This window comes from Dipodomys merriami, unplaced genomic scaffold (genome assembly GCF_024711535.1).
Source record: "Dipodomys merriami isolate MVZ:Mamm:240054 unplaced genomic scaffold, mDipMer1.0.p SCAF_4, whole genome shotgun sequence".
NCBI classification, from domain to species: Eukaryota; Metazoa; Chordata; class Mammalia; order Rodentia; family Heteromyidae; genus Dipodomys; species Dipodomys merriami.
Window position 1 is genome coordinate 20,455,833 of NW_027205603.1, and position 19,876 is coordinate 20,475,708.

The 19,876-nt window shown below is 40.3% G+C and overlaps 1 protein-coding gene across 11 annotated transcripts in view; it reads left to right on the top strand.

Moving 5' to 3' along the window:
* Positions 1 to 19,876, top strand: part of Pard3 (par-3 family cell polarity regulator) — a 635,367-nt gene that overhangs the window by 428,883 nt on the left and 186,608 nt on the right. Inside the window, exon 21 of one of the 11 annotated variants that reach the window (XM_069990666.1) lies at positions 4,664 to 4,777. The exons of the other annotated variants lie outside the window; for them this stretch is intronic. Coding sequence (XP_069846767.1) covers positions 4,664 to 4,694 — 31 coding nt within the window. The 3' untranslated portion in view covers positions 4,695 to 4,777. Of the gene's footprint in view, positions 1 to 4,663; positions 4,778 to 19,876 lie in introns of those variants that run through there. 11 annotated transcript variants of the gene reach the window in all.

A 19,876-nucleotide genomic window follows, 5' to 3' on the forward strand; every position in this document is an offset into this window, starting at 1 on the left:
TGACAGCTGTTTTTGTGTCCCTAAATTATACTCTAGGATTACTTAGCATTATCATTTTTTACAAATCACTGCTATACAATAAAAGTGACAAGTTTTTCAGAAGTTGCATTGAAACTCCCCCATAAATGTTCATCTAAAGTGATTTATAATATTCAAGGATTTAATGTTAAATATAACAATTGCTTAATTGTTCTATAAATTAAAACCCTAAACATATCAAGATGATGGTTTAAAATTAAAAACATACAGCTCAGCCCCTTGACTTTTTCAAAAGTAGTTATCTTGCAATATGAATCCTTCCCTTTTAACTTGTTTTTAATTACAAAATGTGAACAAGAATTTTTATTTTAATAGAATCTCTTGGTTTGTGATCCTTAGGTTGACCTCAATAACTCAGGGCATTATAGATATGTCAGGCCTGGAAAGTTGAGGAATCACAGCCAGTCTACAGGCTACACAACACAGCAGATATGTTACATAGATGTCTAGTTGAGTCAAGGGCAAGCAAGAAGGAAACTAGAGACTTCCACTAGCATAGCTAGCCAATTAGTAATATAATACCATGCTTAGTTGAAATGGAATTGTACTGCTGAACTTTAGAATTGTCCCAGTTTTTCATTTGAGTTTCTCTTGTTTATATACTATTTACGAATACATTTCAGTCAGATCAACTTTCTTCATTATATTTCATGTCCAAAAAATATTTACAGGACAAAATTGCTCAATTGCTTTTTTCAGCTCCTGTGTTAACCAAGGGTCTTTTCATTCCATATATGCAATATGACAGCTCATAAACTGGTATTCACACAAGGCACAAAAATAAAGCTGCTGGCCATCATTTGGGATTTAAGGAATTTGTACTACTCTCCTCTTTAAATAAGAGAGTAAAAGGAAACCTCTTGACATGTGGTCTTGTCCCATTTCCAGAGGCTTCTGACATCTTATTGAAAATGAATAGCCTATTTATTTTCACTCACCAGACAATATTTCTCTGATAGATACAGGGTTTTGTTCTTGATATGGAATAACATAAACTTAGAGTAGTTTGGAGTTTTATTAATTTCAAATTATCTTTGCAAATTGTATCTCCAGTATTAGAGTTTTCTGGTTGGGATGTGTGTGTAAACATGTATGTTTACACACACATACATATATATACACACATGTATATTTAGATATGTATGTACACCTATATGTGTATGTTTGTCTATGCATGTATGTATATGTATACACTTTTGTGCCAGTCCTTGGACTTGAACTCAGAGCCTGGGCACTATTCCTGAGCTTTTGTGCTCAAGGCTAGAGCTTTACTACTTTTGTTTTGCTTCTGTTTTTTTGGTAGTTAATTGGAGATAAGTGACTCATAGACTTGCCTGTCCAGGATCATTTTGAATTGCAATCTTCAGATCTCAGCCTCCTGAGTGGCTAGCCCCTAAAGAGGAGCACATTACAATCCTCTTTCTGCTAAAGGTCCTGCAAAACATGACATATATTTCAACTATATAACTTGTAATGAAAGCCACCTTTGTGATAGAGCACTCTCAACACATTTTTAACATCAAAAGCCTGCATGCTTTTGAAAATTGAATTGTGCATTCAGATGTAGGAACCAAAGCTTTTAATTTTTTATTTGTTTGTTGTTGTTGTTGTTAATTAAACTCCTGTTCTCCCAGTATTTAAGAATGACTGGTAATAATTTTATGGACACCTGCTCTTTTCTGGTGTGTCTGGAAAACTTTACGGGGTTTGTTGAAGTTAGATTGTATTGGCATATTCGGACCAATGGTCCAAACCAGTTCTTCAACTCAGCCATGGTTAAAAATTAAATATTTATATAAAAATCAAAGGTAACAAGTAGCCAGAATTAATCACTTTCTAATTATGCCCCTGTGTTATGATCCCTACTTCTGAGAAGAAGGATGCTTGGATTTGTGTACTGTTCTAAGTACAGCGAGTGAATAGCTCTGCAAAGTAATTCCCTGCTCCAAGTTTATTGTCACAATGGCACCTTAACATCGGCCATGCTGGGAGTATTTACCCCTTGAAAGTCTACAAAACCTAGAGACAGACCTGATCTCTCTCTGGGTGGTGGAGAGTATTAATGTGTCTTTGGGCAGAAGCACTATATCTTATTCTTGTATCTTTGGACATGGCTGTATGCTATCTGATTAAAAACTACTAGTGCTCAGCCCTTCAGAGTTGAAGTTACCAAATATTGCTGCTTAAAAATGAGTGAAGTATATGATCTCTTAAACATAAAGTAAGTTTTTGAAAAAAAACAATCTATTGGATCTCAATCCTTTTTTCACATTTTCATTATATATCATTAGTATTTGAGAATCATTGTTGGAATAAAAATCTTAGTCATCTTGTATACCTACTGCATCTAATTATTTAAGCCTAATAAATTCTCAGGTTGGTTCTTATATCTTTTCTTCCTTTTCAAATAGCATAAGGGAAATATGGTAAGATTTTAAAATTAGTTTCTTCTTTTTTCTTTGTTCTTTTGAAGAGGCTGGGCTGTGATTTCCTGAGCCATTTTGCTTTGAAATAGCCTAACCAAAATTTGTGTGTGCATATACATTTCTCAGTGCAGTGCAGGTTCGAATAGAACAGGTCAGCATAGGCCTGAAGTACAAAGCAACTGTACATCTTTATGTATTGTGTTTGTTTCTATTTTATGGTTAGATAATGAAAAGACTAAGAGGAAAGAGCATTAGATACTCACAGTCCAGCTTTTTCAGTAAATGTTGCAGCACAAAACCTTTTTCTCTGTAGTCTAATTGAAGTAATACATTTTCCTTCAAAGAGAGTATCACAAGCTCTCCTCTATCCACCGTTCTGTTTCCCCTGACACACATGCAGGCATGTACATGCTTGTGCATGCACGCATACACACACACACACACACACACACACACACACACACACAGTTGTAACCCTACAGGTATGACATTTTTTGTTAAAATACATTTGAGAGCCACACAAAGACACTATATTTCAGAAACATACTAGAGGAAGTTGATGGTACACTGAGTAGAAATTTCAACTTCTTGCCTGTTATATAGACCACAGGGTTTTTTGAATGGTATTCACAAAATGTCTTAATTATTGCTTGAGGAAAGATGAAAGTCATGTGTACCCATCTTCTTCTTGTGAATTATGAAGTGTATAAAAAGCAAAAGTTACTTTCATGGAAAATTTAAATTGCAAATTTATATGTTTAAGGAATCAAATCACATATGTAAAGTGTCTGTGTTTATAATAATTACTCTTATACATAAGAGTATATAAGGATTCTTCTTTGGCACATATGTAGCTCATCATGCCTTAATGAAAATGGCTTTGGTCCAGGCACCAATGGCTCACTCCTGTAATCCTAGCTACTTAGGAGGCTGATATCAGTATCCCAGTTTGCAGCCAGCCAGGCAGACAAATCCAAGAGACTCTTACCTCCAGTTAACCTGAACAAAGGTGGAAGTGGAGGTATGACTCAAAATAGTAGAGCAATAGTTGAGTGAAAACACCAAAGCCCTGACTTCAAGCTTCAGTACGCAGAAAAGAAAAAAAAAAAAAGAAAGGAAAGACAGAAAGGTAGAAAAAAGAAAGAACAAAAGAAAGAGAAAAGAAAAATAGAGGAAGATAGAATGGCTTTGTATCAACCAAGACTGGGCGAAGTACTTCCACACAGACAAACCTGACCTAAAATGTGACCATTCTAGTTATAAAGCGCAGAAGGAGGAGGGTCTAAAATTTTGAGGCTTTGCACATGCTTCATTCTCAGATGCCTGATGATTCCAATTTTTCACTCTAAAATGTTGTCATATCTCTGCAACACTAGGAGGTAAAGAGGGAACACAGTGCCTCCAAGGAGATAAATTGGTTGCTTACTAGTGAAAACACGTGCTTTTTGAAAGAAAGCAACAGCCTTTGTGAACAACATATTTTGGTCTCAATTTTCATCTCCAAATAGAAATTCCCAACAAACTCACAAAATCCTGTCTTCCCATATATTAAGGACTTTATGTCCTCCTCTTGTTTCAGACTTGGAGTAAGTGCAATACAAGATATTTTTTGCAGGAAAGTGGAACTAGTGTCGTTTCATGTTGAAAATTCTGTGTGCCACCAAACTGAAGGTTCCTAGAAAGAACCATGCTGTGCATGCTTCAGATTTCTTTCTTTCGATTTGTTTTGTTTTGTTTTGTGATAGGGTCCTGCTGTGTAGCCCGGACTGGGAGTGCAGGTGTGTGCCAACATGCCTGCCTGAACTTTATTTCTTGCTATTGTCCATATATGATTACTGAGAGCTTATCACTGTGGAAAGCTAGAACAAAAGTAATATTGCAATAATACCATTAGAACTGAATTTCCAATTACAGTTAAAACAACCATGTGGCTCCTGCCACATTGCTTTACTGAGTTCTGGTAAGGCACATAAGTAATTTAGTGTGAAACCTTTATTGGTGGAACCAGGTATGTTGCTAGCATTTCCTTTCTAGAATACAGTTGTTCCCAGAGCACAAGGGACAGAGCAGACCTTTAAAGTAAATGCTGCAGTTTGGAGGAGTCATGTGAGGCCTCTGGGAGAATCGAAGCCGTTCATATTGCCATTGCTCCTGACTGTGCTTACTAACCGTGTGTCTGTACCGTGTTTCTCATTTAGCCATGCCAAACTGAAGCCTGAGAAGAGATGAACAACAAAGCAGATTCAAAAATGTCTTGAGCAGCACGTGTTGCCAGTCGTTTTTTTTAAAAAAGCAAAAATAAATTGACTTTCAATGAATTCTTAGTGGCTGTTGACGAATTTTGTTTACGACATCAGCAGTTTTGATTAGTAATTTCTATAGACATCAGTTTGGAACTTTCTGACCTTGATTTCAAGTCTGAAGTTTATAAACCACTGCTTTCAGAAGGCAGAGGTGTGTTTTTTTCCTACTTCCCCCACCCTCCACCCCTCATTCCTCCATGCTGATGTGTTCAGAAACCATCAGTTCACACCAGCTGGATGTCAGTCAGGGCCTCCAAGATTATGTAAAGCACCACAACCTTTGTCCCTTGGGGTGGGGTGGGGGTTACAGAAGTCACTCCTTTAGTGAGCTGCAACTAGGCAGAGTGATAAGCAAATAAAGAATTTGTTTCTTTGTGTGCTATAGAGTTTAGACAGAAAATATGGGCTTTGAAAAATCTCTTTCCATTTTCCAGGATAACTGAACTTGCAAATTTTCCCAGTGTATAACAGGAGAGCTCCTTGGACAAACAGCAGTCTAGAGTATGCTGGTGAAGTGTTCCTTCCATGTCAGTCCCAGATCTGAGTGCCTGGAGCTCAGACTACCCTTCCTGTAGAAGGAAGCCATCTGCCTTGCAGGAAGCCTTTGCTCACAGTCTCTCCCTTATGCAGGCCCTTGGGACTGCAGGAAAACACCCTGTCTTAGTTCTCTTTCCTGAGACTGTTAGAATTGCATCCTAAATGTAGAAGATGGAAACCACTTAATAAAAGGGCTTCTGGAATTGAGTGAATACCCTTAAGAAGAATTTAACTGTTCAGACTTGGTAGATGTTTCCAGCCCAGCCATCCCACTCCCTACTCTACTTACACCACTCACCCTACCCTCCCTCCCCACCCAACCCCTCCCTCCCCACCCAACTCACCTAACCCCTTCCACCCCCACCCAACTCACCCAATCCCTTCCTCCCTCACCCAACTCACCCAGCTCTTCACTACCCCACACTACCCCAACCTGGAAGCCCTCACTTGTGCACTAAGAAGGCTGGGTAACACTGGCTTTACCGTGTCAGAGATTTGATCACTCAGGACTAATTGCCATGTGGATTAATAGGCCTAGTTTTACATTGGTAAAACTAAATGGTAACCCGATGCTAATAACTCATGCAGTTAAAGCATGTATTAACAAAACTACACCTTCCTATGAAATCCAGTAGCAGGGCTTTGCACTGATAAGAAAGAACTGGAAAAGAGAGGTTCTGTATAACTTTCATTTGTTTTCCTATTTGTTCCCTAGGCAGAGAAAGGCCCTGTTTTATAAGTGTCCATGGCAGGAGGCATCCGTGGACTAAGTTCCAAATTTTAAATACCAAGGACTTAATGTATGCTTCTTTTCACTTGAACTGAAACTGAGGTTGCTGGATTTTTTTTTTCTTTTTTAACGCTAGAAAGTGTCAGACTGACCAGTTAGCAAAGACAAGTTCTGGGGTAGCTGATACTTCTATTTTTCAAGTATTCTTCCATTTATTGTTAGCACTTCTCAGTGAAGCTCCCTACCCCCTCCCCACCCACAGCGTAGAAGCTGACTGCAGAGAAAGCTGGAGGAAACATAGAGTGTGGCGGCTTGGGCGCTCTAAGACCTTTTCAGATGCTCTTTAGCGTTTCTTTTCCACAGACCTTCAGCGTGTATATAGAGTGCAATGTCAGGAATGACACTGACTTTATAGTCTCTTTAAAGCAAACCTTTTCAAAAAAGGAATTTTTGACAGTTCTGAGATGCTAAGTCAATTTCAGTTCCAGACTGTAGAAAATGGAATCTTTTTTCTCCCACAATTGATGTGAAAATTGAAGGCTACTGACTATTCACTTTCTAATAACATAGGGTAAATAAATTCTATCACACCATTGAAAAATGTACTAGAAGACAGGCTCTACTAATGACATTCACCACAACATACTGAATGTTTCCTGAATGTTTTTATTGTTACCGTCAGAGGCCCTATATCTTTTACATTAAATATAATGGATCAAATACACACCATTCCTAAATGTATTTTATGAAGCCAGAAATTATTATGTAAAGTAATTGTTTTAGTCTTTCAAATAACCTTTTAAAGAATTCACTGGGGAAATGACCGCTTACATAATTGAAGGTTAGATGGTTTTCTTCTGACCTATGTTTAATAATAGCCAGTTTAGAAACAAAAGCCTCAAATCAGATTAAACTCGAAATCATAGTGAAATAATCATGTCTGTGATGACCTCTGCACTTGCATTTTGCTTGGTGTGGTTAAGGTTCTGGTCACCAAGCCACCCAGGCTATCAGATGACGCCAAGTGTCCAGAAATCCTTCTGGTCCTCCCCTGCCTGTTCTGGGGCTGGGTTCCAGCCATTTTTTCTTCTCTTCCCTGAATCACCAGTGACTCCCTTCTGCTGGATCAACTATATTCTTTATTTTTTCCTCCTGTCATTATTTTCAAGTCGTGTAGCATTTCTTCCCATTCCAATACTATCTCTTTTTCTCTCCTATACTTCATAGCAAACTCAGTGTTAAATAACTGGCTCTTTCCATTTTCCATTCTCTCTTGTACTCCCTTCAGTGAGACTTTTGTCTCATTTCTGCTCCAAAAGTCTGTTCCGGTCCAAGTCTCCAATGCCCTCTGCAGTGACAGACCCATGGCCGTTCCCATCTCCTCCTCACAAAAGGGATGCACTCACCATGCTGCCTGTGCTCTTCCTAAAGGCGGCTTTGCTGGCTGCCTCTCCACCCCGCCCCTGCTCCAGGCTTCTGTGTCAAGACTGCTCCCCCAGGTACTTCAGTACTCAGGCCTCTTTGTTTTTCTTTTATTGTTTGTTTGCTCCTTCTTTCTCTCTGTCTTTCATTCTTTCTTCTTTCTCCACTTTCACTTTTTCTTTTCCTCCTTCCTTTCATCTCTCTTTTTTCCTCTGTCTCTGTCTCTCTGCCTGCCTGCCTATCTGTCTACCTGCCTGCCTGCCTGCCTGTCTGTCTGTCTGTCTGTCTGTCTGTCTGTCTGTCTGTCTCTCTCTCTCTGTCTTCCTAAACCTCGAATTCAGGACCTAAGCATTGTCCCTTAGCATTTTCACTAAAGGATTGCGTTTTGCCACTTGAACCATACTTCTACTTCCTGTCTTTTGATAGTTAACTGGAGATAAGAGTCTCCTGGACTTTTCTGCTTTGTCCGGCTTTGAACTCAGATCCTCCTGAGTAGCTAGGATTATAGGAGTGAGGCACTAGTGCCTGACTCTTTCTTTCCTCAGTAACACAGATGCTGATGTTCTTCAGAAACAGAACCTTTGTATTCTAAATATAGTCTATGGGCAGACAGACTACTTCCAAGTTCACATCTCCTGCCTGCTCACTGTTGGAACTCTACATCTTCAGAGCCAGATCATCTTCCTGTGAACATTGGCCAGGCAGATAAACCATTCCATGCTTTACCTATACTGGGATATTTCCCCAGAACTTCTCATTGATGCTGTTTTAGATCAGCTCTGTTTTCATTGGTTAGTTCCCAAAACTTGGAACAATTTCTGATTCCTATATGTTCCTCATACTGCACTTCCGATGTATTAATATACAGTAGCCCATTTAGTCTTCTTTCAACCCCAACTGTAAGCCTAGGACATCCTTTTTTATGGTAAAGGTGATATACAGAGGGGTTATGGTTATATAAATAAGGTAGTAAGTGCATTTCTTTATGAACAGTATTACCCCCTCCCCCGTTTTCTCCTGCTTTCCCCTCCCCCGACTCTCCTCTCCCCAAGTTGTAAAGTTCATTTCCAAAACAGTGTTTAATGAGTATCACTGTTGCATCGGTTAACTCCCTGTTTCTGTGATTCCCTTTCCCTTCTGCAAATCAGATAAACTTATATACAAGACAAAGAGTTCAGAAATTTCTAGTGTCTGCAGTGCTACTAGAGTAAGCACTAATTAGCAGGGTATCATCCAGTGGAATCAGAAATGGAGACCAAGAAGTGATGATGGGCCCGGCATCTAAATTAGCTGGAAAGAGTGGAAATGGAGAAACTTGAAACAACAAGTAGGAATATTGGGGCCTTAGCCCCAGCCTGTTCCTAGTTTGAGTAGCAGCTGTCCACTTGTGTTCCCTGTTGCCACTCATGCGTCTCTGAGCTGTGTTCTCACCACAGCCTTATTTCATTGTCTTCTTTCTCTGTTCAACTTCCCAGGAGCCTTCCATACCACTCAGAAGGAAGGGACAACTTTAGAATTACCTGCTGGGTCTGAGGACTTGCCAACCCCACCCAACCCCTCTAGCCTTGTTCCTTCTTGCTTTGCCTCTAGTGTCTTTACTCCAGAGAAGCAAGTCTCCTCTTCTTCCTCCTCCTCCTCCTCTTCCTCCTCCTCCTGCTCCACCTTCACATCTACCTGGAACCTGCTAGGTCCACTTGCCCATGCTCCTTTCTCTGCATGGAACATTCTCTTCTAAGATACACTTGGGTTTACTTTTGTACCTCTGATTCCTCCATTCAAGTGTCACCTTTTCAGGGGATGGATGCAGACTTTCAAAATAAACTGCCTCTTTTCCTCTCCCACTTTTTTGCAATCTTTCTCTCCCTTTACCCCCACTGTTACCTAAAATATACTCTGTCCACTTGTTTTGCAGTGGCAGGGATGTTAGCCTTTACCCTGTTAAATCCCTAGCAGCTTGGTGTGGTGGTTGGCATGTAGAACAGGTTCTGGTCCGCCGAAGCCTTCAAGTGGCCTCAGCCTCTGCCCGTGGCTTCTCCAAACACTTAGGAGGCAGCTCTGCTATTCTCTCTGCTCCTGCTGGAAGTGCCTAGGAATAAGAACAGCCAGAAGCAGCCGTCAGCAATAACACAGAAGCCAGGGTGAGGGGATCCCAGGTTCAGATCCCTTAGTGTTATAATGTTAAGCCCTAAGTCCCACAACCTTAGCCATAAAGCAGTTGTGCTCATAGGAGTCTGGCAGAATGCAGAACTGCAGGCTCCACCTCAGATCTGCTGATGGCACACCCACAGTTAACAGCCCTGAAGATTTATGTCTGTACCTACTAAGAGGTCAGAGGCAAGGCATGCTCAGCCTGCTCCCAGAGCTGGTCTTCCAGATTGTGGGATGACAAACTGGAGGCCACACCCCTGTGGTTGGCTTTCTCCAGTTCCCTCAAATCCAGTTCCACTTCCGTGTCATGTTTTCATCAGCTTCCGGTCACCCCGGCTCTGTTCCTGTTTCTAGTGAAATCTAGACCAGGGCAGAGCATGTTTCTTGAGAAGGGAAATAAATTTCTGGAGAAAGTGGTAAGTGGTGTATTTGAGAAGCTTCTATTTGTAGTAATTATGCAGTTATGACTGGTTATTCTAGGGCAACACTGGTGTCCCTCTTTTTGGTAGAAGATGTCACAGGCCAGGCTTCTGTCATGTAGGTCTCTGAAGCACATCCCCTTCTTGTCTGGGGATCAACACTGTGTTCTGAGGTTTGGTGTAGACCTCACTGTTTTCTCTGCTATCAGTAGCTATAGACCCTTAGCCTTATCCACTTATCAGAATCCATACAAGATAGGATCAGCAAACTCTGTCCTTCCTGCTGGGCAGTTCTTCAGCTTCAGGCCTGAGTGGTGATAGATTCAAGCAGTGTTCATGTCTGAATTGCCTGGTACATATCTTCGTAGGAATCCAAACAGCTAGCCTAAGAGATGGGATAAGGTTCTTTCCGTGAAAGAAGTCAGACCTTGGTCTTGATCCTCACAAACTGGGTGAGAGCTCATGAAAGGCCACACTCTGAGGTCTCACACCAGGGTTTCCTCATCGGCCAGACAGGGATGTACCCGTCCTGCTGAGACACCTCGGGCCAGCCCACCCCTGAGTCTATAATCTGCTGATGCAGATTCTTCTACAAGGTGTGGTTTGACAGCCTGATGACAACTTGGCCTCCTTAGTTTCCCTCCCATGGCATACTTAGTATTTATATTGTAATTTGCATCTCATCCATCCATCTGTCTGTCTGTATGTATGTCTCTCCTTCTTTACATAAAATATTTTAATCTTTTCATTACTATTTTTCACTTAGTAATAGATTTTACAATGAGCTGAATTAACTACAAATATTTATACTTTTGTAGCTAGGATGTCATCCATTATACTATTGCTGATTCTGTTGTGTAGTGTGCTGATCATTGCCTCCTTAAAGGGTAGCCAGCAGCTTGGGTAGCTTACCACAGCTGGCATTGCCTCTTGTGGTCATCCTGGAGGACATTCGAAGAATGCTTCCATAACCCATTTGATCCTCCTTTTAACCCTGAAGATATTATTTTCCAGTCTAGTCTGTGGACAAGAAACATAAAACACATTTGGAAGACAGGAACTAATTTGCTATGGTCACACTGTGGTGAAGTGGTAGAGACATGCTGAATATGAGTTCTCACCACTGTGCTGGACAGGCAAACCCTTCTTGGTCCACTCTGGGGTGGTTGTGCTGTACCAATCCCTGCTTGTGAGCTGTGTGTGTGTGTGTGTGTGTGTGTGTGTGTGTGTGTGTGTGTGTGTGTGTGTGTGTGTGTGTGTGTGTGTGTGTGTGTGTTGGAATGGGAGGTAAGATTGTTGCTATGAGGTTCATCATGGGACACACACTGCTATGGTGCATGCTGTGAAAAAGAATACATTCCTGTTGTCAGCTTTGAACTGTGGAACTTAGGAGCCTGGCTTCAAATTTTATTCTTACTTGACTTCTATATCTTTCTCTAGCTATGATTTCTATCCCCAAATTCCTTTTTTTTTTTTCCAAACAGAACTGAGGTTCAACTGAGGGTTCCATGAACACTGGGCTGTTGTCTTCTACTGAGCTATACCTGAAGGAATAAAACCTGAAGGATTTTATTACTAACTCCAAAGTTGCCAACTGCATAGCTATCGCCTTCACTGAATTGTATGTGGTAGCATCTATTGCAAACAACATTCACGATAATAATTCACCACATGCTGTCTTTGCATTGATTCTGTTCTGGCTCCTTTCCTTCCCCCTTTCCTTATACATACCTTCTTGTACATCTGGCCTGGCTCCACCCTGCCATTTCTTGCATTATCCTTTAATAAGTGTGAGGTCATTCCTCTTCCTCAGAATAGGTCTGGAATCTTACATTCTCTGCTAATCCCTGCTAATCCCCTGAGGTCTCTCACATCCTCTTCTCTGCCTTCACTCTGCTGGTTACTGCTCTGTTCAGATCACCTGGTTACTGGCTCCTTGGCTGTCTCCCACCAGTTACCTGATCCTTGGCTGACCCCCAAGGCCATGACTCCTTTTGAGGAGTTGTCCCCAGGACAGGCTGTTGCTTCTCCTGCCTTCCATATTCTGTCTGGCAGTCTCAGCTTGGCTTTGGGGACTAGGGTAGACTCTGTGGTAGAATTTGCCTAGTGTGCTTAGAGGCTTTGGGTTCCATAGCCAGCACTGCAAAAACAAACAAAATAACAAAGATCCTGGTCTTCGTAAATTTTAACTGATGCTGTGTGTTAGGGTAATAACTTTTTATCTATTTCCTGCTTTTATAACTGATGTTAGCCATACTTTAAGTTTAGCTTTTGAATCTCTAGAGTTTTAAGTTTCTGAAATTTTTAGGTTTCTGAATTATTTTTATTTTATTAACTTGAACTAGTTATACAAGAAACTTTCAGTGTAGCATGTCCACCTACATGTTCAGTACATCTTGGTCAGTCACCCCTAATGTCATTTTCTCTCAACTATCCCATCCCTACCCATCAAATTTGCTAGATCCAGTTTCACTATGTACTGCATTTGCCCACCATTTCTCTTTCCACTCATCTGCCTGCTTTCTTTTACCCCCTCTACTCAAGACATTCCAGCTTTCTGATATTCATTTTGTTAAGCTGTTAATTGTTTAAAGGGGTTTCACCATGGAATCTTAATGCATGAAGCATACTTAGGCAGTTTAATCATATATATATATATATATATGTATATGTATATGAACATATATATACATAATTACACATACGATTAAGTGTATGCAAATGACCTTGTATATATTTAAATATATGTTTACATTTTAGGTATAACAGTCACACATTAGAGAAAACATGAATCTTTGTCTTTCTGAGCCTGGTTTACTTCACTCAATATACTTTTTTTCATTTATGTTCTTGAAAGTAATTTTTTTTTTTTTTTTTTTTTGGTCCGGTCGTGGGGCCTGAACTCTGAGCCTGGGTGCTGTCCCTCAGCTCTTCAGCTCAAGGCTAGCGCTCTACCACTTGAGCCATAGCGCCACTTCCGGCTTTTTTCTTTTTGCTTATGTGGTGCTGAGGAATCGAACCCAGGGCCTCAGGCATGCAAGGCAAGCGCTCTACCACTGAGCCATCTTCCCAGCCCCTGAAAGTAATTTTTTAATGTTATTTTAGTCTATAGTACTGATACTTTGGTATCAGTGATGCTGAGGTGGAATCCATCTCTTGCACATTCTACGTATTCACTCTACTACTGACAGACATCTCTAGTGCAACATTTTCTTCTTAATTATAAGGATCACATATATATTTATCAGGAGCTAGTTTTAAGAAATAGACTTTAGGCCAACCTTATACAAGTACTCTAAGAGACTAGAAGTTTTTTTTTTCAAAACCTTCTAGAGCATAAGCCAGCCTGGTGTTGCTTGGAGCTGGGGGTCAGTGCATAGGAGCCTCTAAGTAGAGTATGCTGCTGTCACCCGAGTTGCCCCAGCCACACCAGGGGCCAAGGTGATTGCTCTATGACTGACTTGGTTTGCTGAGTCTCCCCATTCTGTGTGTCGAGTGAGCAGCATATCCACTGACACGCAGTTGGCGTTTCAGCAACTCCTGAGGAGTGTCCCATTAAAGATGAATCTCTCTGGATCCTTCTAAATGACTGGGTACATACTCCAGATTGGAATGAAGATAGCTTTCATCTTGCAAAGTGTGACCTGTCCCATTGTCTTTCCCAAACAGCCAATTCTGGCTATGTGGGCCTCTAGCCTTGATTACTTGTGAAGTAATCCTTTCCAGACCATATCTAGCTCCTACCTTTCCCACCCCCATCAGCTGTAGTGTTAAATGATTCTGAAATAAGCCCATTAGACAGCTGCATTCCCAGAAAATTCTGACTGTGTTGTATTAAAAGTCACCTGGGTAGGAAGACCATCATAGCACACCTGGTGAAATTGTTTCTAAAGATGAACAGGTGGGTATTTTTTCTCCCCAGCCTAGTTGTAGAGCAGAGTACTGTATGCAATGTGAGTTAAGACCATTCATTTCATATATTCAACAAATATCTGCTGAGTGCATACCACATCTGAAGCGCAGTGCCAGGTATGGGGAATTTAGTGGCTAAATAACTGAGTGATGACTGGTGATGGCCTAGTAATGAATAGGCTCTGTGCCAAGTGGACCTTGTGTCTCCTTCCAGAACATGACTTTAAAACTTAGTTCCAAAAGATGTCTGGGGTTCTCTAGGAGGAGGTGTTAAAAGAAATGAGTGTTTTGCATTGATAGGATTCATGTTTTTCACCATCATCCATAGTAAGCAGTGAATTCTTGCACTGTTGGTTTATACCTTTTGAAAGCACTCATAGCAAAAGACCACAGGGATAGAGTCGCTTATGAGAAAAGAGGTTTATTACCAGCCAAGGCTGACAAGGCCACCTTCCCCATGGGAGAGAGGGGGGGAGAAATGGCACCTCTCCCTTTCCCAGGGGGACTCTGTATACCATCGGAGCTAGAGGCAGGAGGTACTCTGCATGTACAGCTGGTCACTGAAAATGGCATGTAGGTAGGACAGAGTTTAGGTCTACACAGAGAAAGATGGCAGGAGCCCTGGGGAAAGTTCTCATTTCCTTGTGAAGGACAGGGTAGAATTCAGGTCTGGGTGGAAGGCTCTCTCCTATAGATGCAAAGATCAAGGTTCTCTAAGTCCAGGCAGACAAATACCAGAGATTTTTATCTTCAGTTAAGCAGAAAAAAAGCTGGGAGTGGACATGTGACTCAAGTGGTAGAGTGTCAGAAATGAGTTCAAGCCCCAGAAAGAAAAAAGAAAGAAAAAAGAAATACATTCTTTCTTGCAACTTGTGTATATATATCTATACTATTCACCAGGAACTAAGATTAATACTTCCCAGAGGAGCGTGTGCCTTTCTCTGTGTGCAGTACCTCTGCTCCTCCTAGAATCAGCAGGAAAAATGAGTAAGAGCCACACTCTGAAGGTAGATTGTCACTGCTTGCTTACTACTTTCCACTTTTACAAGCTACTGGGGACTCCTACCAAATCAACTCTGAGATTATTTGAAGTTTTTAAGTTTCAACAGACAATTTGGTTGGCACTGCTGAACTGGACATGCTCTGTGCTTGTAAGAACTACATGTGAGAGATAGTAAGTCTTCTAGCTAATGACTCAGGACTGTTCGTGGCTCTTATTAGGAGATTGGCTGGATAAAATCAGCAACCTTTGAGAAAATGAAAAGATTCCTTTAACTGCAGTACATAGAGTGAACTAAATGGCTGAGCCAAGTGAGGCTGGAAAGTCGTAGATGGCTAGTGGGGACAGAGTACAAAGACCAAGTACAATCCTAGGGACTTAGCTATGTGCTTACATGTAAGAAAAATGAGGGAGGACAGTAAGAACTGATCCCCAAGCTTTTGGACTCTACAGGTGGGTGGTAATCCCACCCTAACTGGATACAGTGGAAGATGGATTTGGAAGAAGTGTGATAGTGTGACTCAGACAATGTCTATGATAGGTATGAATGGAAGTGACTTGTGGCTAGATAAAAGATTCCTAAGCCCAGACGTGGAAGGTGATACTTGAAACCCTGGCTTATCTGTGGAATGCTTTTCTGGCATTCAGGTATCCTGAGAAGGAGTAGCAAAGATCTGAGGCATCTTTAAATATCTAGGGCAGCAGAGAGGGCAGGGACTGGGGCAGTGGAAGGAGGCACTGGTGACCAAGGCAGACCTCTGCACAGAAGGAAGAAATCAGAAGTAGTCGTGAAAACATTAGAGAAGGAGGGGCTTGTTAAGATTTAGAAAGTGCTCTTGATCTTGGCTGTGCTGTGAGTTGCTTTGTAACAGATCTGACCTTGGTGCTTCTGTGTGGTGTCAGCATAGATGAGCTCTGGCACTCATGCTGGTTCCAAAGGGAGGTTGCCACCTACTAGTTAATTAATTCAAGAGCAGATCTTCTTTCCCAGTATCTCTATACAAACACAGATCCCAAATCCGTGCCAAGTTTCCTCATTCTTTGAACACTAGAAATGATATTTTCAGTAGTATGTTAACTCCAGTTACAGGTTTTCATAAGGAATTATAGAATCTAGGATAGATAGAGTTCATTTTTAAATAAAGTATTACCAAAATATAAATTGGAAGAAAAATGAATTTAGTAGCTGTTTTAGCTGGCTGTAGAGTCATGTCTTACCTTCTGCAGGGAAGGGATTTCTGCGTACTCCTTGGCTTTCTTCTCTCCTCAGTGCTGGCGGCTGGGGTGCTGTCCAGACACTGCCTTCACAGAGGCAGACTCTAAATTAGCTACCTGGTTCCAAACTTCCGTCATGCTTACGCCGCAAGAGAGGTACTTAAGCCAGATAAATAGCTTGCATCATCAAAGTACCAGCTTTCTTTTCTCTTTTTTTCATTTTGTATTCCTGGAAGTAAAACCCAGGCCTCACACATGCTAGGCCCTACTACTGACCTATATCCCAAAGGGCCAGCTTTTAAAATTGCTTTTTTTTTAAAAAATAGAGTGTGATCTAGAGCCACTAGAACATATGATCAGGAGTCTTTGCTCTGTATTTGCATGTGTTTTTTGGACTTTGTTCTGTTGAGCCTGTTTTTTCAAGCTTATGAATGTCTATTCCTGTAGCTTCAGAAAATTTTTAATAAATTACAGTTTGCAGGTAATCATTTTGAGGGTCACAGGGTTCATTTTTCACATTCTGTGCAAGCACTGTTCCTGGTAGCAGTACTTTGCACTAACTGTTGAAATTGGCATGTTATATTGAACATGCTCAAGGTTTTAGATTGTTGGCTTTTTCTAAAAGGTTCCATGGCTGTGTCCAAAATGCATACATGTTTTTTTGAAACTCTGGTTGTTTTTTTTTTTTTTTAAAAATGGGTACTGATGGCTTCTGCCTATACTCCTAGCTACTCAGGAGGCCGAGATCTGAGGATTGCCAGCCTGGACAGGAAAGTCTATGAGACTCTTGTCTCAGTTAACTACCATGAAGATGAAAATGAAGCTGAAGCTCAAGTTGTAGAATGCTAGCCTTGAGCACAGAAGCTTAGGGACAGTGCCAGGTCCTGAGTTCAAGCTCCAGAAAAATTAAGAAAAAAAAAAAAAGGAATTTTGGTGGTTTTCCAAGGGCACTTTAAATTTCATAAATCATTCAGTGTGTTATATACTTTATTTTCATTGCATTAAAAATTTTAATTAGATTTCATTCCAGAAATCTTAATTCCCAGGAAAGTATAAAACTGTGAGTATTTTCTTTATGACATGGTTCTGATTTTTTTAAAAAATTTCAGCAGTAAAATATTATGAATGAGCTATCATTTTAAAAGGGAACAATGTAATTAGTCATGTCTGTTGTAAAATATTTCCATGTTTAAAAGGGTTAAAATCTTTGAAAGCTTCCATGTTCCAATATAGTATTATACATTAGCATCTTAATGTTTTTCATCCTCCAAGTTCTAGGCTTTTATACTTTGTCTAGACTTTGGTCTATTTAGGCTGGCAAAAGTCCTTTGCACATTGTTTTCCTGTGACATAGATGTTCTGTAAGTCACTAAGGCAGCATTTTCATATTATTTCCATTTAGTGCATTCAGCAGTGGAAAAGGGCCTCCTTTCAAAGCATCCTCCTTGATGCTTATAGGCAGTGCCTAGTTAGAAAGCACTTATTAACAACTAAAGTAATAGAAGGGTTGGAGGCCGACTCTACTCTCCAACTGGAAAGTACTCAAATAGCTTCAGAAACAATGAGGCGAAAATGAAAACCCATTTCTGATTCATGGATTGTTGTCATCAATGCTGAAAGTCTCTGTCAGCTGGAATGGTAGCATGGGGATGAATAGATGAGGCTTTGCCTTGCAGGTTATTTTCGGTTGTTTCAATTAATTCTGCTCTGACACCTTTGGAAGGCTATCAGCGTCTCCCTGCCCTCTATTTGCCACCATGCGCTGACTTTGAGGACAACATCTTGAGGAGAAAATTAGTTGCTAGGGACTGTAAGACTGAACCTGAGAGGTATTGACCTAAAGACAGGATCATTTCAGAGCTCTCACAAAGAAATTGTTTCCTTTTCTCTCACTGGAAAACTGAGTATATGGAAGAAAACACCCCTTCCTGTATTCTTATCTCCACAACTGATGGATTCATAGATCTAAATGTCTGTGACTTAAAAAGCAATGTGGATATATTGTATTCCTTAACTGCTTTATTAAATGGCAACTCCTTTGTACAACTACTTAAAGTTAATTTTCAAAAAATAATAAAGCTAAAAATAAATAAAATAAAAGCAATGTGGAGACTGGGAATCCTCAGCCCATAAAGGGGCCTCCGGGTAGTAACAGTGTTGCCACCTCCTTTGTATTCATCCCTAGTGTAGATTTTATTCTTTCTTAAACTGTAGTAAATGTATAGTACAATATTTGCTTTCTGAACTATCTTTAAATATCCAGCCATTGGCATTAATTTCCTTCACCCCACTGTCTAAATCACAACCACTGCCCATACCCAGAGCTCTTCATCTAGCAAAAAGAATGTTCTGTATCCATGAATTAATCACTGACTCCTCATTTACCTCTTCTTCCATTCCTGTCCCCCATTTTACTTTGTGTCTCTGTGAATTTGAGCATTCTTCCTCTTCACATAGAGAAAAAAAATCATACAGTATTTATCTTTTTGTCCCTGGTTGGTTTCACTTAGAATGTCCTCAGGGTTTCATCCATATTTAGCATGTGTCAGAATTTCCTTCCTTTTAAGGCTGAATAGTATTCCATGCTATGTATATACCAGTTTATCAGTTCATTCATCATTGGACATTTGGCTATGAATAATACTGCTATAAAGAGTGTCTTAACACATATTTCCTCAATGTCACCTCATAGTTACAACTGGCCATCTTGTTAGCATTCTCAGCAGCAGGAAGGGGGAGGAAGGGGTGAGAACTACATCAGCCTCCTTCTGATGTGCTTTTCTTTAAATCTCAGTGATCAGTTTCTGTGAGCCAGAAATTAAGAATTATGATAACAACTAAGATGGAATGAATGATTGTATGCAAAATTTGGTGATGTGTAGTTCATTCAATCCTCACAATAAACCTGAGAGGATGGTTGCATTGTACCCAAGAGGGTATTGAGACTTAGAGAAGTTAAGTGGGTTGCTGATTGACAATGAGTTTCCAGCTCAGTGACATAGAGTTAGTGAAAAGTGAAGCTGGAGTATGAATCAGAGGAGTCTGGCTACAGAATTCAGTCCATGCAAATATCATATCTTTGCTCCTATTTTCAGAAGAGGCTGGGCAGTGTAGTTTTATCTTTCCTGGGCATATTTCCTTGCCCAGACAAATAAAAACTCTGCCAAGATAAAAGAGGATGGGTGCTGGTAGCATCTGCCATGGCACCTGCTTTGGGTGCCATCTCCCCAGTTCTGTGCTTCTGAAACCATCACTTGCTGAGTCTTTTGGGTTTATCAAAGGTTTATCCACAAATGGTGGATAGCCTTCTATCTACTGCTGAAATAGTCATGCTCTTCCAATATACGAAGCCTGGAGTAGCTATATAGGTAGATATATGAGGAACTCATATAGATATAGACTATGGAAAATAGCATCTGTTATATACTGAGCAATTAGCAATTATTTCAGCTACTACTATGCTACATAGTTACAATTTGCTTACTCTAACTTTTGTTAGTACTTTACTTTTGAATTATTTTAAAAAATCATTGAATCATTGAATAGTGCCATTTGTCATAGGCATAACATGATTTTCTGATTTTATTTATTTATTTTTCTTTTTTAACTTTTCTTTATTATTATTAATAATAAGTATTAATAATAAGTATCTTATTGTGAAAATAATGTACAGAGGGGGATTTTCTGATTTTAGAGTACAAGTTTTTAAAAAATGTTTTATATTT